The sequence below is a fragment of the Giraffa tippelskirchi genome, chromosome 13 (genome assembly GCF_054371585.1).
Source record: "Giraffa tippelskirchi isolate mGirTip1 chromosome 13, T2T-mGirTip1v1.2.pri, whole genome shotgun sequence".
NCBI classification, from domain to species: Eukaryota; Metazoa; Chordata; class Mammalia; order Artiodactyla; family Giraffidae; genus Giraffa; species Giraffa tippelskirchi.
The window spans coordinates 74,929,093-74,952,436 of NC_137287.1; the positions used below are offsets into that span (position 1 = coordinate 74,929,093).

A 23,344-nucleotide genomic window follows, 5' to 3' on the forward strand; every position below is an offset into this window, starting at 1 on the left:
AACATTTCAAATTTTCAGCACATTGAAAGAATCATCCATCATGATCATGTAGGGTTCATACCCAAAATGCAAGAGTGCTTTAATATTAAGAAAGCTTTTAATACCATAAAACATACCAAAAAATCAAATATTAAAATATGATAATCATGATAAGTAAAGATTTGATCAAAGTCAACCCTTATTTCTGATTAGAAAACCAACCTTAGATAACTAAAGCTAGAAGTGTATTTCTTTAATGAAATAAAGATATCTAGCTCCTATTCTGGTCAGGTTTATTCCAGTTCAAAGAACAAAGGTATATTCTATATATCCCCAGCCTTATCAATCTATGACTTCAAATTGATAAGGCTGGGGATATATAGAATATACCTTTGTTGAAAGTATATTTTGAAGTCATAGATTGATAAGGCTGGGGATATATAGAATATACCTTTGTTCTTTGAACTGTTCTATATTTTTCATCCTTTTCCTTATACATATATTTTTTCTGGATAGATTCTTCTGATATCACTTGTTCTCTCTTCATCTCTATCTAATTTGTCTAACATAAACAAAAAACCCCAAAATCCTTCCACTGAGATCTTAATTTCAGCTTCTGTGTTTATCCACTTTTTAAATTTTCAGTATTTTTCAATTTGCAATGTTACTTTTTATGATTTGCAGTCTTTGTCAGAAGTTTTAAGTTTGACTTTTATCTCCATAATCTTAGTAACCATAGTTGCTTAGTAAGCTGTGTGCCTGATAATTTTAGCACCTGGCATATCAGTGTGTTTATTTCCATTGTCTGTTATTCATGTTGTATCTCATTTATGGTACATCATCCCTCATGTATATGAATATCTTTGATAATGTGCTTGCTGTTGCATATGAAAATTATTGGTAGAAATGAGGTCTGGAATTATTTTTATCTCCCTTTGAAGAAGAGTTTAAATTGCTTTGGTCAGATGTCCAAGGCCTGAATGCATTAGTGATGAAAGGTTCCTCTCATTCTATGGCTTCAGATTAGGGGGACACTCAGGTGACTGGAAGCTGGGATGTGGTCTTTGTGAAGGCTGTTTTATTTCCATTCTACCTATGATTCAGGATGTTTTATCAGTACTCCTACCCCATTCAGATCCTGGACACAAGTGTTGTTCCCCTTTGCCCTGAAAGGTTCTCAGAAATGCTGCTAACTCCTTCTGGATCAGCAAATGTCCAGAGGCAAAAGCAGTCTCAAATACCAGGCTCATATCTCTATCAGATACTAACTCAGAAACTTCACACTACCTTGTAAGTCCCTTGTTGCATTAGGAAAACACTGTAAAACATCATTCAAATTTTTAAAATTGTCCTTGTCAGGAGAGTTACCATTATGGAAAGTGGATGCCCTACACCTTAAGTTCATATAAGGCTTTGCCAATTTAGACTCTGAAGACTCATATTAAAAGGTTAATATCTAGCCATAAATCAACTGAACTTTTAAGTAGATTAATGATTTAATCTTGTAAAATAAGTCTTGAAACCATCTCATTAGACCGGACTACTTTGGAAGTTATGAAACAACTTGAATTTTCCTGAGTTAAGTCTGAAAGCTAGCAAGTTGGAATTTGTATAAGAAACCGCCAGGAAACTAAAACAGAAAGATCCATTAGCCAAGAGGATCTGGTTTATATTTGAATGAGATTTCTCTAAATACAAATAAACGATGGAAAATCTTTTGTAAAGAAAAAAACAGTTTCAAAATACAACCTAATTCACTCTCACATTAAGCATTAGTTTCAGGTGAAAATGTATTAAAGTTGTTGACAGGGATGGAAAGTTTTTGAACCAACCAACAGCCGTAGCTCTTCTCATCTATCTCACCATCTAGTCTGTTCCTGAACTGATTTCTTCAAGCAGCAGATCAAGATATCCTGACCTCAAGAAAAGTCAAACCTTGTGAGAACCCTCAGAGAGTTAATAATTGACTGAAAGTGGCTCTGATAAATTCACTATCATAATCCACTACACTTTCCTAATCTTTCTTGCAGCCAATTCTGGCCAATTATCTGCAAGGGGGCTTCTGTAAAAATTTTGCTTGCTTGATTGAAAAAAGAAATACAAGATGGAAACAACTAACACTATTCCTTCTCCTCTTCTTCAGATTTGAACTTAGGGCATTTGGAATTGCTGCAGCCATTTTTGGACCAAGAGGTAACAAACACAAAATGAAAAGCCAATTCACTAAGAATGGAGAGCAGAGACTGGGTTGTTAAACAAACCTCCTAGCTTGTGTTTAGGTAAGAACTAAATGTGCTTGTATTTTAAGTTGCTAATAGTTGAGTTTCCTATGATTTGACATTGAAAACATCCATAGCCAACACATCCACTAGACATGCTCTGTTTTGACATGGCAATGTTTTGACACAGGTTTGACCAGAGACAATGCTTGAGATTTGTGTCACTTACCAAAATACAAGAGTCCTGAGGTTCAAGGTCAAAGTCAGTGAAGTTCAAGAGAACACGGTGATGTTTTTCCACTTGAATGACCCAAGTACAGTCAGTGTTGCTCCTGTAAGAACTGGGGTAATTTGGAGAATGAATCTCTCCACTGGGAGCCTGGAAAATGCCACCACAACCTGTGGATGGAAGACCCAATACAATAATAAGAGGAATCTCTGATGCACAAAACTTTACACCATTATCTGGGAGCAGAGAATAATATGCTACTTAGTTTGACCACCATTTTAATGTAGTCTTTGGTAAACATTCTGAAGAGCTAAATACTCACCATTAATTTATGCATTCCAACAAAACAAAGAAGGATGTCTAAGACTTCAAATACTTTAAATACTGATGCCACACATTATTTTCAAAATATTGAAAAATAATGCAAATAAAATCAAGTCTTCACAAAGCCATGAAATGTCTCTTCGTTGTTCTCTAAAAGTATAACATACTTTAAGAATAACATATCTGGTTCTAAGAATTTTGATAATTCAGTAGTGTGAAGTATGAGTATTAGTTGTTCAATCATGCCCAATTCTTTGCGACCCCATGGACTGTAGCCCTCTAGGCTCCTCTGTCCATGGAATTCTCCAGACAAGAATACTAGAGTGGGTAGCCATTCCCTTCTCAGGGGATCTTCCTGACCCAGAGATTGAATTGGTTCTCCTCCATTGTAGGCAGATTCTTTACCATCTGAGCTACCAGGGAAGCCCAATTCAGTAGTATACAATTTTACAAATAATTTAACATCTACTTTTAAAAATTTGATACTCTGGACTTCGCACAGCCATTAAGTTTTTAATTCCTATGATGTAATTAAATATCTATCAATGTCTAACTCTGTGACCCACCATTTCTCAGATTTATGGCAATATAAACTAGAAAGGGAAAATTAAGTATTATTTTCTGATAATTGAGAATCATTTTAGGGTAATCTAGATACTATGTAAATATAAGTTTTTATTAAATTCATGAATCATTAACTTTAGGAAAGACCTAATAAACTTACTGTATTACCTTTGACCTGTAGAAGTGGGACCATAAGGCAGCCTGGAGTCATATCTCTGCTTTTACATTTTTTAGCTGTGTGATTTGGACAGGCCACTAACTTCTCTAAGCTTCAATTTCTTCATTAGTAAGATGAGGATAAGAAATGAACTTCCTTCAGTGGGTGGTTGTGAAGATTAAACAAGACAATCTTTGTAGAATAGTTAGAAAAGTGCCTGACACACAGCAAACATTCAGTAAATGTTGCTGTCATTAGTAGTTGTATCGATTAACATCTGCTCAGAGTTGTGCATTAATACTTTATCCTTAAAAATCTGCAACAAGTAATTTATTTAGACAGCCTAAGATCTTGGGCAGAAAGTCACTATATAACAAAAGGTAATAATTCCTAGGGATTGGCAAATTTCACATTTATAGTTTGGGTATTTAACAAGCATCCACACATATGGCATAAAGTAATTTACCACTTTACTAATGCCCAAATTGTGGCTGGTGAACAAGCAGAAATCCCACAGGGATCAAGTGAGTCTAACCAACCATTCTGCTTCTGCTTTTACTGTGGATGTGCATACTTGCATTGGCTGGTTTTCACATACAAGGTGACTCTTTGGAAGTTAAACTCCATCGTGTTTTTTAGGGACGTGTATATTCCAAAGCAATGCTCCCTATTAGAGAAGTCACAGAGTAGTAATAGAGGATGTAGCCTTCATAGCACTCTCTAAATATGTCATGAAATTAAATAAAGGTTTGACTGAAGAATTTAGTGATACCTCCTTGGTTCACCCACCTCCAGGGACTGCTCTCCATGAGACATTGAAGCCTCTCCCATTTATGGACCCGTCAGTCTTAAACCGGATGGCCAGCTCATTTCCAGTGCTGGAGACCTGCATGGGATTCTCAGATGATCTTTGCACACACAGTTGGGCTATCCTGGGTGAGTGGAAATCAGGACCTCCATAGATCTACGATGGGATGGAGAAGAAAGAACTTGAGAGAGATATGTAAGCAATTATAAGCCTTTGGATTCTATAATATTATTAGTAGAGACTGAAATCTCAGCCACCTTGGGTGGGCAGGAGCTATAAACTTGAGTTAGATTTTCAAGGCATTCCCCTTGCCCTTGGAACACCCAAGTTTAACCACCCACAAAATGCTGGCTTGTTCCATCAGACAGTACTGTAGAGCTGAACTGAGGAGATAACTCCAGAACCTTCTTATCGCGCCTCTTCCTTTTTTCCAGTCTGCATAGGATTTCCTGCTTTCTTTGGCAGAAGCACTGCAGATAGTCCAGCATCATGTCTGATTTGCTAATTCTTCTGGGCACAGGGGAATAGCCTGAGTACAAAGCCACTTTGTTTGTTCATTGAAGACTATTGATCACCCTGCTACATTTTTAGGATTTTCCATTTGCGATCTGAATATTTCAGATTAGGATTTAATCTGATACTTTTGCTCCTTCGGAGAGACTGAAAATGTAACCTCTATCAGCGTGTTCTGTGGTTTCCGCAGGAGGGAGTCCTACAGACCTCTCTGTATTTCCTCCCAGAGCCTGGGCACTCCCAGGAGCAAGATGGAGAGTATTCACTTTCTGCTCGGCAATCACCAGGTCCCTGCCCCACCACGTCGTTCTCACTTGTCCTCAGACCTCCTCGGCTCCTCCAATTTGCAACTGTTTGTCTCACTGGACCCGATACCCCAGTGACACATCTCTCCCTGCATGTGTCCTCTGGGCTGCATGTCCAGTATCTTGCAGGAGGTGTAGCCCCGTCCAGTAGTGAGGGGAGGGGGGGGTGCCCAGGCTGCCTCTCACACAGGCTTCTCAAGGGTCGCTTGGATAACCAGTGTATGGTGGGTGGGGGATGCAGATGAAGAAGACAAGAATCACACAAAGATGCAGAGCCCCTACTTTCAATCTTGCCAAACTTGAATGTGTAGAAGAATGACCAATTTTTTGCTGACAGTTTTCAGGCATACTAGTATCTGGGCCCTTCCCTCTCCCTCTCGAGAACATCCATTTAAAACTAGACTCACGTTAGAAATGGAAAAGCGTGGCCCCATGCCCTCCCCACCTCTTTGCCCCCTGCATCTGCGTGGCTCTCCCACCCTGAGTTTCTCCTCATCCTCGGGCCTATGCTCCTGCCCACCCCAGGGCGGCTGCTGACTGATGCGGGCATCACTCGAGTGTCCTCCAGAGAAGGAGAGAACAAGCAGCCTACTTTCGGTGAGGAGTGTGTGATTTGAATCCATAATAACTTCTTTGTCTGATTAATTCCCCCTAGCCATGCGGGAAAGGCCAAAATGAATGAGGCCGCTGTTCCAGGAGGGCCGAGCACAAGGGCTATAATTGCAGAGGAATGAAAGCGAGCAGGCTGCTTGGTGCTGGTTTTCCTCAGGCGGAGCGCTGTTTGCCCGGCCCCCTCAGTCGCATCAGAGGGGGGACTGGAGGAAGAGGCCTGTGTGGCCCTTTACACGTACACAGGCAACTGGCAGAAACCACACTGCTGCTGGTTTAGCATCCTTGAGAGTCCCCTGCTCCCTGGCCCAGGGCGCAGAGCTCAGAGCCTGAAACCCACAGCCTGAGCTCCCAGCTGTTGGCCTCACAAGCAGCACATATTTGGACAGAACACTGAGTGTAAGGGTTTAGTTCTAACAAAGAAAACTTGCACATCAGCAAAATATTCTGCTTTCCCTGCTCAGGGTCCCCTTGGGATCAAAAACATAACAGGAATGAGTTGGCTGGGCCTAGAGGCCTCCAGGAGGGTAAGCACTGCCGCTTTCACGTTCTGTGCTTCCCCTCTTACTGAGTCGTGCTCACAAAGACAGTGGAGGAAAAACCAGCGATTGTCTGGGTCTTTTTGCACCGAGGGGTGGCTTTCCTTTTCTGCTCTGTGCTCCTTTCTCAGAGACTGAAGTGGAATTGGCCAGTGTTTCTCTAACCGAAACAAAAGAACGGTACTTTTCGCTTCCACGAATAAAACCAATGGTTAGCACATGACTCTTCAAAAGAGGAAAAAGATGGAAAGAATGTCAGGGTGTGGTCCACTGGATTGCAGTGTGTGACTCAACGCTGTGGGGAAAAGAATTGGCCTGATGATCAGAGATTAAAACATGTGTTTTTAGCCAACGCTCAGGATAGAGAGCATTTCAAAGCCTACGGTTTTAATCTGTTTTGAACATTTCTTTCTGCTCTGTTAGCTCCATTTATCGTTACAATCAAGTCAGCATTCCAGGGTTATGAGTAACCAAAGGGCTGCTGCTTAATGCAACTGGCCACTCTTTGGACACTGGTTTTTGAGAGAAAAATCCATTGGCTCTTGGTTAAGTCAGGGGAAACCCAGATAAGTCCACACCTGGTGAGAGCAAGACCGCTGGGCTATGCTCAGAACAAGAGAGGAGGATGTGAGGGAGGACAGATGGGTGGAGAAAGCCAGCGATGTTTTCATGCCACACACCCGCCAGGGGTAAAATATCGTGAAACCTGCTGCTAACATGTTATCAGCATCCATGTGGTAAGAGATGGAAAAAATTCTTTTTTTTTTTTTTTTTTTTCAGAAATTAACCCAGATTGATGACAGCACTTTATTGAGCATCTGCAGAGATGTCAAACAAGGTTTAGGAGAGCAAGTCAGTTACTCACTTTAGTGTTACAGCAAGAGTTACTCACTTTAGTTTTAAAAAAATTTTCCCAAATACTTAAGGGCTTCAAAGTATACCCTCAAACCCTGGTTTGATGGAACATGTGAAACCAACTTGTCCTGATAAAAATAAGTCCCCAGTGAACTGCAGCCTCTTTTTCCAGTTTTCTGTGGGGATCTTGCTTGAACACTGCTGCCCAGGGGCCTTGTTTGTCCCTCTGTCCCCCGAGGCTGCTCGCAGGGATCAGGCCTGCTCTTTGCCTTCTCACTACTGGGTGTGACAAAAACCAAAGCACAATGAACCCATTTACATTCTGCCAAGTGGGCAGCAATCACACGGGCTTTGGAATATGAAAACGAAGGGTGAAGAACATTCCACATTACTGTGGAAAACCCTGCAGCCAGCCCTTTGTACCAGTTAAGGGGGTTCCTGTGACTGAGGATTCTTGTCAGCAGGAGGGAGCATCTCAACCTTCCACATGGGAGCCTTATTCCTACTTCACACCCTGAGTGCTGAATTTCATCAATTTAGGGAGCCACCTTGCTCTCTCCACCGAACAACGCAGTCCTCTTCTGAGATAGAGTCGTGACTGGGCAGCAGGACTTTACATAAAGACAAGGGTCTGGGCTGAACCCAAGGACGCCCTTGTTCTGTCACTTTCTGCAGTATCAGCCTCCTTTGCACAGACTTGAGCTGCTAAGTGCCACTCCTGCTGGCTCTGCGCCCATCCAGGGAAGGCATGATTTGGGAACCCCGTGTCTTTTCAAGGAGAGAACTCGGTTTGTAATTAAGGTTTTTAAGTGTTGAAGTTTCCCGTGAAGTCCTATAAACATGTACTCATTTCAGTATCTTGTGCACTGCCCACCTCTGTCTTTTGACACTGGCTGATGCGGACTGTGCAGTGGTAGATAAGTTCAGTTCTTAGCTCTTCCACTCGCTGTCCTTAAGGTTGTGGAAAAATGCATCAACCTTTTTGACTCTCTGTTTTGACAGCAGTAAAAAGGGGACAGAATTCCCCTCTTACCTCCCAGGATTAGTTAACATTCAAGTGGGAAAATGGAGGTTGGATTCCCTTTGCAATCACAATAAATGTACATTATCACTGCATGACAGTCAGAGGCTTGGAGATTTTCATTTATCCCACAAATAGACATCAAGTGTTCACTATTTGCCAAATACTCTATGGCCCCGGGGTACAGCAGAGAAACAAAACAAAAACAGACACTCAGCCTTCATGGAGTTTCGAGTTCTACCAGATACAGAACCTTGCCGTGATGCAGTCCCTCTGGTTGAGGTGATAGGAGTTTCCTGTGTACTTGGACATTATCTGATGACTAGATTCCTGCAGTGAACAGCTGGTTATAATTGATCCTCAAAGGCCATCTTCATTATCTGAGACACAGTGTTGGTAGCAGGGTTGGAGCAGTTGTGGGCACTTCCTCAGCACACTGTCCTGCTCCTCTCCATCCATCCAAGCACTCACCTCTTCTCTATGTTCTGCCGCCCACTGCCTTCCTAAGGGAGCTTTCTCAGACTGGAAGTATGCAGTGCTGACAGTCCCAAGTGCCACCCTCCATTAGTACGAATGGGAGCTGGGGGACCAATGCCTCAGCCTGTGTCCTGAGAAGGGTGATTCTGAGGAACAGACCTCATGGGACCTCGGAAGGTCATAGCAGGATTAAGCCCACATTGCCAACAACAGCAGCTCCCTTCCTTGGCTCACCCTCCTCAGTCCCCCTCACCCAGTTCCCTGGTTCCCTCCCTTCCGCTTCCTGGCACCACCTCCCAGTCACATTACCTGCCCCCCAGCATCCAGGAAGAGAACACTGTTGGCCACTGGAAAGAATTTGGGGATTTTTGCAGAGTGATTTCTGGTTCTACCCCAAATCCTCTAATGTGCTAAAAAACAATCTGAATTCCTACCTCCAGGACATCAAAGTTGCAGCTTGCATGATACTCCACATCAAAGTCGTGGATGGTGAGCTGAATGCTACTCCCAGGGGCTGTGTGAATGTACCAGATACACTCCTTGTTGGCGGGGTACCTGTTAGGGTACCCAGGGCTACTGAAGGAGCCCGTGTCCCCGGACAGCTCTCCACCACAACCTGTGAAAACCACAGGACTCAGTCAGTTCAAAGAGGGCATCAGCCACTGGAAAAAATTAGAAAATCCAACTATATAAAACATAACTGAAAATGCACAATGCCTAGTTTACGGAAAAAAAAGTCATAATAAAATTATAATAAGCAGTTATAAAACAATGAGAAAAATATCATGGCTACAGCTTTTACTTATTATTATTAATTTTAAAAAAGTGATTATATCACTTGGTGCAATAATTCTCAGTTCTTATGCTCACCATGTCAAACCTTAGGTAATATTTTCAAAACGTCATTCTAATACATTTTCTTCATTATATTTAGGTGAGCATTTCACAGTAAGAGAAAAGAATCCTCCCAGTAGGAGGCACAATGGACTGTGTAAACAGTCAATACTAGGTCACTTGGTCTCCAGTTTCCTTGTATCTAATACATTATGTCTAAGTTCTTTCAGACCTAAGATGTGGAACGCTAAGTGTTAAAAATCCTTACCTTTGTATGAGAGATTCTAGTAAATAAAATATATATATATGTCTACAAGAAGCCTTCACATAGATGTTCATAGCATCCTTATTCTTAATCGCTATAACTTGGAAGCAATCAAGGTGTCCTTCAGCAGCTGAATTAGGTAAATAACCTATAGTCCTCCTGGACATGGGGTATTTTGCAACACTAGCGACAAATGGACTATCAAGCCATCACAAAACATGGAGGAAATATATATGTGTATTAAGAAGTGAAAGAAGCCAGACTGGAAAAGCTATGTACTGCATCATTTTGATAGTATGGCATTCTGGAAAAGGCAAAACTATGGAGACAATAAAATGACCAGTGGTTTGCAGGGACTGGAGGGGAAGGAGAGAGGGATAGACTGCAGAAGAGTTTTAGGGTGGTGACACTACTCTGTATGATACCTGAATGGTGGACATATGTCAGAAACTTGTCAAAACCCATTGAATGTACAACAGCAGGAGTGAACCCTATTGTAAACTATGGACTTTGTTGATAAAGGTTTATCAGTAATAACAAATATCCCAGTCTAGTGAGGGATGTTGATAACGGGAGATTCTGTCCATGGGTAGAGGCAGGGGTACATGGGAACTCTACCTCCCACTCAGTTTGGCTGTGAACCTAAAACTCTTCTAAAAAATAAAGTCTACTAAAAACAATACCCAAAATGATATAGATCTTGACCCTGGGAAATGTATATCCAAAAACCAACCAGACAAACAAAAACCTGATATATAAAACTCAAGTGTGGAAAAAGACTCTAGCATATGTTTTATGAATGCTTATATATCATGCCTGAGAGAGTAATTAACATGAATCATTATAACAAAAAATCAAAATGCTACAACATGTGGTACACAATAAATACTGCCACTGTTTATGAGTGTTTAGATGCACTTTACAGATATTTCCTACTTTAATACTCATAAGAACCACACGAAGCAAACATTATGATTATCTTCATTTCTCAAATGTGCAAATCAGTACAAACTCAAGTCAAGTGGTTTGTCCAAGGAACCCTGGTTGTGAGAGAGGGAGTCAACCATGCACAGAATCTCCCATTATCAACCAATCCACACAATTCACAATGCCAGTGTACTTAATTATAATACTACACTCTACAGACACACATCATTGGTAAGAATTCAGATTTCAGAATGGACAGGGAGAGGAAAAATTATAGAAGTAAAACTTGAGGAAGACTCAAATTTTAAAGACAAAATTAGAACAAAATAAAGATAAAATTAGAAAAAAGATAAATTGTCTTATTCCCCAGTAGTAATTTTTGGTGATTAAAAAAACATTATTTGCTCTATTAACATATCTTTGTTTCCTATTTTTAATATTCTTAATCAGCTGGAAAATTCTTCCAAGCACCTTCCCTTTCTGAGCATCAGGCTTTTCATGTTTAAAAATGACAATGACTCCTCACTTCATTGTCAGTGTAGGTGCATTTTCACTTTAACTGGCTTAAAATATAAGGCACTAAACCTGAGGTTTTGTCTACTACCCATCTTATGCAAATTTGTCTGTACTGAGAGTTGGAAAAAAGTGTTTTGAAAGTTCAAAAGAAATACTCTCCATTCTGAATCTCCACTTAACTGAGAAGAGCTGAGAATTCCAAGAAGAATCCTAATTGTGTAAAGAAATTAGATTTCAGCTCAATACGCTACCATCTTCTTGAATGGCCAGTTTCCTGCTAGCATTTAAAAAACTTCTGTGCTTTCAGATTTTGAATTTGTTGCACAGGACGGTATCTATCCTATCAAGTTTCTACTTTTATTTCTGGTTCAAGTTCTGCAAAAAAAAATACTTAAAATTAGGCGGGCTGACATTGTTTGTAGGGTGTGGTGAATGTTAAAAAAACATAAATGCCATGAAGATCAGAAAATGTTTTTCCTACTACAACCATCCATGGAAAATATTCCTGAAGCCAAAGTCAGCACAGATTGTACATATGCTCAGCACCACTGCACAACCCCAGGGGGCAACAGTCACAGAGTATTCCATCCAGTGATGCTCCCTGGAGGTGAGCAACACAGAGGCCCATAGAAATCATCTCTTGCAAAATACAGTATAGGTAGCAAGGTCAGGCTGTCACCCTATTTTCAGCTCCTATGGTTCTTGATATTAGTTGTACCAAACAAGTAATCCAATGAAAAAATCTTGAGAGGAAAATAACTTTGTGGTCACAAAACATAAAAAAGAACAAGGAAATGGAAGCCTGACTACTTCATCTGCACTTTTATTTAGCTTCAGTTCATCAGAAATCTAATTCATTATTTTTCATCTAAAAGTCTGTATAATCATCAATTCATCTAAAAGTCTATATAATATTTTTCCATTGTCTTTTCCAATTGTTTTAGGTTTCCTTGTGAATTCCTTTGCAAATAACAGGATATTAATACTCTTAAATGAGTTGCTGTAAGCTGGAATGATAATATCAGATTCTTGGCAGTCAGCAATGCTTTGAAAAATTACAGTACTTGCTTTATTTACCCACTTATAGCTCTGGAGACCCACAGTGTACTTTGACCAAAGATTTAAAATAAACATAAACAAGGTTTATAAAAAACAAAGCACGGCTTTATTTTTAGGTATGCCACGCTCTTTTCTCATGAATAGCACTTATGTGTGTGTCTCCTAAAGAGAAATTCCAGTATTATTCAAAATGATACCATATTGGGGAAAAATACTGTGTGGTTGTGAGGAGGAGGAGGAGAAAAGGAAACTGTTGGAGGTTGAAAACTCTTTGCAGCTTTCTTTCTCTCCTTCATAATCTCACTACCTCTGAAATTTAATCTGTCAAAAAAGTAACAACTTTGATTTAAAAGTTCATATCAAATGCAAAGCAGAGCAAATTAATTCAGTGGTATTTTATGGTAAAAACTAAAAAGTACTGAAATAAAAAGCTAATTCTGATAAGTATGGTAGAAATTTACCTCCCTCTTTGTAGTTCTAAATTTTGAAAGAGACAAATAACTTTCCAATTCTCCTTCATTTATCCATTCATTCAATCAGTATTTGTTGAGTATATGCCACAGCATAAGTGTTAAAGAAGTCAGGTGTATTTAATGTCTCTCAAAAAAAAAAATCCATCTGTAGACATTAAAAAAATGCTATTACCACATGCCCTCCTGCAAATCATTAAGCTCTTTTTGCTTTTCCTCCAGTTTGCAAAGCATAATTTCAGTAAGTCTTGATTTGAAAAAAAAAGTGAATTATATTTTATCTTTCACAAGCTAATTGATGGTACATTATAAATAAGAATAAATAAATCATCATGTTGAGTTGCCAAAAGATATTTTAGAATTTGCTGGTTTCAGTAGTACAATGTTGGCATAATTCCCTTTTGATACTAATCTCAGTCCACAGATGAGAGACTTTTATCAGCATTTAGCCAGTTATGCCTCACTCTCTTGGGTATCACATCTTTTTTCCTAGATTTGGGGATTTTTTAATAAATGTGTACTTGGTGTTAAGCAAAAAAATATTATGTCAAAATATATCTTTTAAAAATCTGAAAAAATGAGTAATGTCTATTTTTTTCTATGCTCTCTTCAAGTGACAAGGAAAAACAAATTCATGACAAAATTAAGAAAATGTCTGTTAACCCCCAAATTAAACATGTAATGAATTTATTTGATGATTTGCTTCATAAATTAAAGCTACCTTTAGGCTCACAGTGAAACTTTAGAACATGAATTTTGAATTGGATAATTATAGGTTAAAAAATGAAAAAATAATAAATTCACACCAACAGTTGAGTTTTTAAAATTATAAATGAAAGCAAACAAAAACTATCATTCACGGTAAATAGTAGAGTTTTTTTAAGAGTATATAGTGTGAGTCTTTTGAATTGTATTTATACATCAATTTCCACTGAATTAGCTGTGAAAAAGGGACAGACAGGAAATGTGATTTGGAACCTATATCAACACATACAGTCCCATTACCAATAAAAGGAAATAGCAAGACAATACAAAAACTCCTATTGTGTATAATTCTAAAGGAGAGAGAACACGCTCCGAATGCCGAAATGAATCAAAAGCAAAATGATTTACTTCTGCCTCATCTTATTTATACTGAATAGCAAAGCTGTTTATTTTATCTAATTTACTATTTCTGCACTTTGTGTGGTAGAGACAAGTTTTATTTTTATTTTTAATAAAGATTGTGGAATTCAAAAATCTACTTATTTGCTTTTCCTATGGAGTTATTCTCAGGGTTGCTGATGTCTAATATTAAAATCTTGCCACAAAATGAGTATCCTAATTTTACTTTCCTGTTAAATTTAAATTTATTTGAGCCAGGAAGAAGAAACATTGTTTTGCTCACTGTACTCTCTTGGTGTGAGATTCTAGACTTAATAATCTCTTGTGAAAATATAGTTTCTCTTGAATGAGTCACAGAAGAAAACATATTTCTAAATCCAATCACCTCTTTTTGAGCTGGAAACGACACAGCTTCTGGAAAAATCTCAGGTGTTTACATTTCAGTTAGAGTAGAAATAATGGTATAGACACACCTGCAAATGCTAAAACAAATGAAAGTGCTGAAAAAAATACAGTTTAGCAAGCTATGCAATAATTTTAAACAATCATGTCTTTGTCAGTCATGTCTGTGACCATGGGTCAGTGACCAGGGGGTCACAGGAGGAGTAGAAAGCGGGAATGGAGGATAGACAAGGCTGGAGATGAAAGGAGTTGTATCAGCCAACAACTATCAGGAAATGGCATAGGAGGTGATGTTTAGACTCCCGAGATCCTCCTCATTATCACATCTGTCCCGCTGGATGAATAATAAAATGTAGGGAAATAATGAAGTTTTCTATAACTGGGCTTCAGTCCTCTAAAACAGAAGACAATGATTTCAGAAAGCATTTCAGGGGTCTATATAAGGAAAATAATTAAATGATAAAAACACAAACCAAGGAGTAGACAATGGAGTGCTGAATCAAGAGATTTGAAGGATACATATTCAGAAGAAAGAGAGAGATGGTGGCTCTTTGTACCCGACTGGTAAGAGAAGATTTTTCAGGGAGGAGATGACATGATTTCATAGTTGCATAATTTGCACACCAGTTTGCAAAACCTTTGGAAATATAATAACATACCAAGTAAAGCATAGGCTGTGGCATAAGAAAAAGAGCTTCCAGTTTTGACTGTGCTACTCTTCGGATGACTAATTTAACCTTTCTAACCCTCAGTGTTTTCATCTGTAACAGTGTTAGTACTTAACCTCATAGGGCTGTGATATAGATTTAATGAAAAAATCAAAGTATGGTTTTTAGCTAAGTGTCTTGCATATGATAATCACTCCACATATACTGTGTATTACAACTGAACCAGTGTTTATCCAGACCTGGGATGAGACTAGAGTAAGACTTAGAGTTGAAGAGGAACTACCATACCAGCTAAAGAGTCATCATGAATACTCAATAAGATATAAGAAGTCAATTATTCATAAAGCTACAGTAAAGATAGTTCACATCTGTATGGTAGTGAACAGTTTCTCCATGTGCTTCTCATGAGCACATCATCTTATTTGAGATTCATAACAACTCTACGAGGTCAGCAAGAATGCTCATATTGCCCAAGTGAGGCTCAAGAAGGCTCCTGAACAGTAACTCACACAGTAATGGCAGCTCTGGGGCCAACTTTCCCCTGCCACCTCCTCCTGTCCCCAACTCCCTACTCCCAGGTTCTGCTTTATCGCCACTATGACTAGTTGGGCGTTTCATCCCTAAGGCCCTGGATTGGCAGTGTTCAACACCACCCTCATTACTAAGGCAAAATATCATCATAGCAACCAGAAAAAAAAAATAAAGTAAGAATCTTTTTCATTTAATTTGAGGCCAAGCTAACAAATCTAATATACTAATATAAATAGGTATCAGCTGAAGTGAAATAAGATAACACCCTGAAGAGAATCATATGTTTTTCAGTTATAATTAGTTAATCTTTAAAAGCTTTTAGTTCTGGTGACTGATTATCTGTTTGATTCTGTTTTCTTCCAAACTCCCAGTCATCAGCTGAAAGGAAGTGCTTACCTTATCAGCAGGAAGCATGCTGATCTACGGAACTCATAACAGAAAGAGTTAAAAGTTGTTGTTAAACCTGCTCACTTGTGAAGACAACTTAAATCTTTTCCATAGAAGAACTTTGCTAACACTGTCTTGGGGTTTCTTTGTTTGTAAGTTTAATCTAAAACAAGCAGTGAGTTATAAAATTCCAGAACAATGGCAATGAGAAGCATAGTCTATGTATGTTCCACCCTCAAGGTTTGGGGTGGTTTGGTTGTTTTTTTATTTTTTGCTTTTAACACAAGAGTTTTAATGAAAGCAAATCAGCAAAGAAAGGGTTACATGGAATTAGAGGCACAAAGCTTTAAAAGCATATTCTGCGTTTCCTGCAATTACAATTGCTCAAACCTCTTTAAACTTGGCATTTTCCTGAAACTATGTTCCATAAACCAAGAGCACCAGGAGACCTGCCAGCTTGGGAGTGGCATGGCCCAAGCCCCCTGATGTTGGAGGAAAAGCAACAGAGAATAGACCCAAATGAGACATCTTCACATCCTTACCCTCTAACCTTGGAGGGAAATGTCTGAGAAGTCAGTGATTGGTGTTAAAAAGAAGCTGAAAAGTTGGAGTACAGTAAAAATCAATTTTAAACAAATGATGATGTTCATATACTTCATTAAAATGAATGATTTCCATTTTAATAGTTTTTCTATAATTTAAAAATAAAAACTTTCTCTGCTGCAAACCTTGAGAGGTGACTGGTTTTATCAGTTAATCCCTCAGTAGTGTAAAAGTATATGCCACAGTCCTGGGATGTAGGAGAAAGGCAAATGATAGGTGTTCATCCTAAAAAAGAAGACTAAAATCAGGTCAACAGCCCTCTTTGAAGACAAAGCCATGAGTGGGGCCCCTAAATGCATCTGACTCACTTGTTAGTACAATTTGCAGGGGGGATTTTGTGGGTTAGCACTGATTCTGTGAGGACAGAGAGGAGCAACCATGACATGAAATCAGAGAAGGAAATCAGGTAATGAAAAGACCAAGGAATGGGAAATTCTCCAGAGGAAAAAGAAGTTAGAAAGAAGACAAAGCCGGAGACTCCAAGAGAGGGGAGAGTTGTCAAAGTTGCAGAAGCTCCCGTGTTGGGTTGAATGGTGTCCCCCAGGAACCTGTGAATCTGACCTTATTTGGAAAAAGGGTCTTTGTAGATGTTATAAAGTTAAGATGAGGTCATGCTGATTTAGATGGGGGCTGAAATTCAGTATAATTGGTGTCCTTCTAAGAGGTGAGAGATTTGGACACAGAGACATAGAAGGAGGAGAGCCATGGGAAGATGGAAACAGAGACTCAAGTTACATGTCAAGGGTTCCCAGCAATGAACAGAAGCTCAAAGAGGTAAGGAAGGATTCTTCCTTTGGAGGGATGGCCAGGCTGACCTTGATTTTGGACTTCAAGACTCCAGAACTGTGAAAGAATACATTTCTGTTGTTTTAAGCTACCCAGTTGTGGTATTTTATTACAGTCGCCCTAGGAAGTGAGCTGAGGGCCTTCTTCTGGGTGTACACATAACATGGGAGAAGGGGTGAGGCCTCTCTGGGGCCTCTTATAAATTCACTAATCCCAGCTATGAGGGCTTTATGCTCATGACCTAATCACCTCCCAAATGCCCCACTCCTAATACTAACACCTTAGGAGTTAGGTTTCAACATGTGAATTTTGAGGGGACAGAAACATTCAGACAGCACAAAGTTGAGAAAACTAGAGACTAATTTAGGCTAGGTATCACATTAGGAGAAGCCAACTCTAGAGTTTAGGGTGACTGTTTAGAGTTTCATCTTCCACAGTGATTTCATCACTGCCCCAGACTTTGTGATAACCATTTTGTCTAAATGTGTTCCATACAGCAATGGATATGAAGTAATTAGTTTTCAGTGGTAGGGACAGAAAAAAGAAAAACAACTGAAAGAATATGGTCATAACATGAAGTTAATGACTTGGAAAATAGATACAAGGATTATACAAGAAGCTCAAAAATCAGTGCTGTCCACGGTTTTTAAATGACTTTTAAATTCCCACATAAGATGTCATATTAATATTCAAAATTAAAATCATCATAGCCATTGGACTCTCTGAGATGTCCTGAATCTGAACTGAAGTGTTTCAGCTTACTATACCATAAAGAAACATGAACTCAATGTACCCATATTTTAGGACTTTTCACATAATTGATGCCTTTAAACTGTGGTGCTGGAGAAGACTCTTGAGAGTCCCTTGGACATCAAGAAGATCAAACCAGACAATCCTAAAGGAAATCAACCCAGAATACTCACTGAAAGGGCTGATACTGAAGCTCCAATACTTTGGCTACCTGATGTGAAGAGCCGACTCTTTGGAAAAGATACCAATGCTGGAAAAGATTGAGGGTAGGAGGAGAAGGGGATGACAGAGGATGAGACGGTTGGATGGTATCATCAACTCAATGGACATATGAGTTTGAGCAAACTCCAGGAGATAGTGAAGAACAGAGAAGCCTGGCATGCTGCAGTCTGTGGGTTGCAAAGAGTTGGACACAACTGAGAGACTGGATAACAACAACACATAATATGAATTTTAATTTCCTTTATAGGAAAGGATAAAATCTTTCTTTTTGACCCAGAGAAGTATAGTTGATCTTGTCATCTTTTCATTTTGATTAACTACATCCTCTTTCATCTCATGTACTCATTCCAACCAAGATTAAAAATGGTTTTCCAGTAGAAATTCTCTTCTTACAATTCAGAAGAAATCAATCATTCTCTCTTAGACATTTTTAAATTATTGAAGATCAACTCCAGTCCATTCCCGTCATTCACTTGGTCCAACTAATCTATTATGGGGTAGCTACGGTCACTTTGTATCACTTCTCTTGTAAGCTAGTTTGCATAACTAAACCATGGTAACAGATTAGATGATCTCTGTGGTCTACCTCAGCTCAAACTGTATGATTACTGCAACCATGTGCAGCCACACCAGAGAAAGAAACTTTATGAAGAAGCGGATACTGTGTTGAAGGACAGACAAGCAGTCTCAGCTATTTTGAACTAGTTGTTCACTAAGTAATGAGCTTTACCCCATCATTGCTACGGAGACCTTGAAGAAAGAAGAAACTGTGCAATTTAGAGGGGAGACCTTGGAACTGCAACATTATTTACTTGGGAAAGATGGCAGACATTCATTTGAAAACAGCCATTATCCTCAGTGGGAACTTAGCTGCAAAATTACCTACTATAAGCTCTGACCTTCGAAGCATTGCAATATTACTCCATCTTTTTTGCAGTGAAAAACTGCTGCTGCCGCTGCTGCTACTAAGTCGCTTCAGTCATGTCCGACTCTGTGCGACCCCATAGACGGCAGCCCACCAGGCTCTCCCATCCCTGGGACTCTCCAGGCAAGAACACTGGAGTGGGTTGCCATTTCCTTCTCCAATGCATGAAAGTGAAAAGTGAAAGTGAAGTCGCTCAGTCATGTCCGACTCTTTGCGATCCCATGGACTGCAGCCTACCAGGCTCCTCCGTCCATGGGATTTTCCAGGCAAGAGTATTGGAGTGGGGTGCCATTGCCTTCTCTGCAGTGAAAAACTGGGGGAAAACTATTTGCTTGTAGGCAGAGTGCAGCTGATGAGACGCTGATTTCAGAGAGAGATTGTATTTTTAAAGTATTAGCCAAAAGATCCAGCACATGGTAAAATGATAGCACCAACTTTTCAAAAATTATAGTATCAAAATTTTAGATAATTACTTGGTCTAGTAATAATAAATGAGGTATCAATTAAATCAGTGCACCAATCATGTAAAGCATATTTGCATTTGCATTTTCATAAGGCAACATGGTTTTATTTTTATCATCATTAATGTCTTAAAATAAATTTAAAATTACATTTAGGGGGGCTTCCCTGGTGGTCCAGTGGTTAAGACTGTGTTTCAAATGCAGGGGGTTGAGGTTTAATCCCTGGTCAGGTAACTAAGATTTTATATACCTCACAGCAAGGCCAAAGAAAGAAAAACATGTAAAAAAATTTTTTGAATTACATGTAGGTAGTAAAATCTATATTATTTTAGCCTGTGAGTAGTCTGTAAGTGTAACAGGAAGGAGAAAAAAGTCAGAGACAAGGTATGTCAATTTCATTACTTAAACAGAGAATTCAGAATTAGATTAAACCTTCTAGAATGTAGTTACTATCTCACACTGGAGATTCATTCTTGATTTTGTGAGTCAAAACCACTGAAGGCTGGCTTTAGTTTCTCTGAAAGTTCAGGGGCATATACAAAAATACAAGTCCTTGGACACCCAAGATGAGATCTAAGTATGGCAATATTTAAGTAAACGCTCAAAAAGAGAAATCTCTGGGGACAAAAAGTATGTTCTATACAGAACATCATGTTACTTTTGTGTTGATTTAGTCATTTGGGGCTGCTACAAAATTTGAAACTATAAAAAAAAATGTGTGGTTTCTTTTTTCATGTTGTACAGAAAAGTGTGGAATCCCCTGGAAAGTGTGTGAAGTGTCCATCAGGGGTGTTGTTGCCAAGGAACCGGAACACAAACAGAAGATTTGAGAAAGCCCTGCTTTTTGGCTCAAATCTCAAGGACTATTACAAGTTGTGCAATGTATGATTTGGGAAGGTCATGGTTGTTTGAGGATTACTTTTGCTTTTTTTTTTTCTGTAACTGTTTGGAAAAGTAGCGATGGAAATAGAGCTCAGCCTTTCACACAGTAGCGACGTGGGAACTGGGATGCCAGATTTCTACAAGGTCGCCACTGGTTACCAGACACAGAGCCAACATTGCATGAAGGTCAACTATGTGTATGTGTATTTTCTGTTGTCGTCAGGGAAGCAAATAATGTCAGAATTTAACTTTTCCACTCATAGTAAAATGTCTACATAGGTTCAATGCAGCCTCTGATTACTAGGACCTTGCTGGAAAAATTGTGAAACCAAGGCAAGAAGAGTTGGGTGATTTTCTTCGTATGTTATCCCAACTTTACAAACTTCCAGACAGATTCCTTTTCACATGAGCATCATCCATTAAGAACCTCTTTCCAAAAAAGACGTTAAGTGAGAATCTGCCCTAAATAAAAATCAGACAACAATCTGTGCTTTGGTTCTCCACTAAGACTGCACACAACTTTCAGTCTCCTGGCTTAAACGTTTTCCAAGAGTAACAAAGACAAAAATCCAAAATATCAAATATGCTGAAGTGGCCAGAATAAGTACAGTAGGATATAGCATGTGTAAATGCTAATACTAAGAAGAAAGCCTAGTTAACAGTTGGGGAAATAACTTTTAAATTAAATAGAACTAACATTTTTAAAAGGTTTCTCTTTTACTTAAATTTCAACCCAAACTGAACAAGATTTCTTCATCATACTACATACTCAATCACAAGAGTCTATGCTTTTATCCACCTGTCTTTATCAAGAGCTTGCTTACAGATTTACTGAACAAAAGACACATTCTTGAGCGCAGATGAAGTTACTTTTGAGGCAGAGTGGGAGAAGTGTTTTACCACTTTTCTCTGGGACATTCTATCACCGCCCAGCAGGAAATGACATGGGAGAGCAATTCGTCAGCAGCAGAGAGAAAGTTCTCGGCCTGAGATGAGGACCAGGCAGTATGATTCATAGCCCAGCCTTACAAGCCTGCCCCGGAATCTCTGCTGACCACAATTTAAAAATCACTTTCCCTGTGAGCACTGCACCTCCAAATTGCTGTGGATGTCTGCATCTCACAGAAGCAGGCGACAGGACAGACCACACGAAATGAAATCTAAGCTCTTGCGATGGCCCTTATCCATTAGGCTCTGACAATCTGCTCTGTCTCAACTTCTGCCCTCCCTTCAGCTCAGGATTTTCTCAATCATTTGTTCATTATTGCCCTTCTAAGGAGGCTGTTGGATATTTTTTCCCAACTGCTCAAAAAATTTAATATCACAGATATACTATATATCTGCTCTGTATTCTGTGTTCTGCTCTGTATTCTGGCACCAGGGACTAGTTTTGTAGAAGACAATTTTTCCATGGACCAGGGTGAAGAGGATGGTCATGGGATGATTCAAGTGCATTACATTTATTGTACACTTTATTTCTATTATTATTACATTAGCTCCACCTCTGATCATCAGGCATTGGATCCCAGAGGTTGGGGACTCCTGCTCTACGTGAAATATTTGCCTGTTGAAAACCTTTGGCACCATCAACTCAAGACTCCCTGCTTTTGCTTAGAAATGTCTTTCTCTCCCAGATATTTGTGGAGAAGGAAATGGCAACCCACTCCAGTGTTCTTGCCTGGAGAATCCCAGGGACGGCAGAGCCTGGTGGGCTGCCGTCTATGGGATCGCACCAAGTCGGACACGACTGGAGAGACTTAGCAGCAGCAGCAGATATTGACTGATTCTTGTTTCTTCTTTAAAACTCAGTGCACATATCAAAGCAGCCTGGAGGGCCTCTCAAAGGAGACCTGAGGCCAGCCTAGGTCTCCTTCCAGCCCCCCAGGGCATCACTGTCATGGATTCTGCACTTGGTGTGTCTGTCTGTCTCCCCTACCACATGACTACATCCCTGAGGTCAAGGATGCTGCCTCCTTTTCTGTTATGGGCTGAACTGTGTCTCTCCCACTTCGCCACCCCCACCCCCCCACCCCCGCCTCAGAATCAACACGCTGAAGCACTAACCCCCAGCACCTCAGAATGTGACTGCATTTCGACACAGGGCTACTAAAGAGGTGATAAAGGCAGAGTAAGGCTCCCAGAGGGGGCCCTAATCCAACCTGACTGGCCTCCTTACACAAATAGAAAACTCGGACACACAGAGACATCAGTAGGTTCACGTAGACAAGGCCATGCAAGGACATGTAATAGGAAGGAGGACCCCTTCCAGGGCTTGACAGTGAGCCTTGTTTAACGGGCAGAAATTAAGTGTCCAAAGAGACGCATATGCTGATGAAGCAGGAGACTTTATTGATGGGATGCCCGGGCAGAAAGAAGGAGGGTAAGGGAACCTAGGAGAACTGCTCTGCTGTGTGGCTCACAGTCTTGGGTTTTATGGTGATGTGGTTAGTTTCCAAGCTGTCTCTGGCCAATCACTCTGAAGGCTGTCATCTGCAAGTCCAAACATAGAGGCCTAAGGAGAAACCAAACCTACCAGCACCTGGATCTTGGACTTCAGCCTCCAGAACTGTGAGCAATGAATTTCTGTTGTTTAAGCCACCTGATGTGTGGTATTCTATTATGGCGGCCTGAGCAAACAAATGCACTCTCTACAGTCTACAAACGCCAAGCCTAGATCCTGGTCATGAAAAAATATATGCCAGTTGGTTGACTGAATGAATGACTGAATGAAACATGTCCTGTTCAGAGGCCAGGAGTAATCACCACCACATGATGCAAAACCACAAACTGCCTAGTCTTTGGAGGGAGACCCACGGACCTGCTCACAGAGCCCAGTTTATTGGGTCCCATACCCTCAGGCCGATTGCCCAGCATTCTCCTGTAAGGCCAACGGCAAACAGAATTACCAAAGATAAAACCTTTGTCTTCAAAGGGTGAGCCTCCCAGAAACTCC

The 23,344-nt window shown here is 39.9% G+C and overlaps 1 protein-coding gene across 1 annotated transcript in view; it reads right to left on the reverse strand.

Annotated features, from left to right (window-relative positions):
- Nucleotides 1-23,344, reverse strand: part of CUBN (cubilin) — a 265,963-nt gene that overhangs the window by 137,987 nt on the left and 104,632 nt on the right. The window contains exons 29-31 of the mRNA XM_081553627.1: nt 9,034-9,215; nt 4,262-4,436; nt 2,428-2,597 (exon numbers count right to left, since the gene is read on the reverse strand). Of these exons, the coding sequence (XP_081409753.1) occupies nt 2,428-2,597; nt 4,262-4,436; nt 9,034-9,215 (527 nt within the window). The remainder of the gene's footprint in view (nt 1-2,427; nt 2,598-4,261; nt 4,437-9,033; nt 9,216-23,344) is intronic.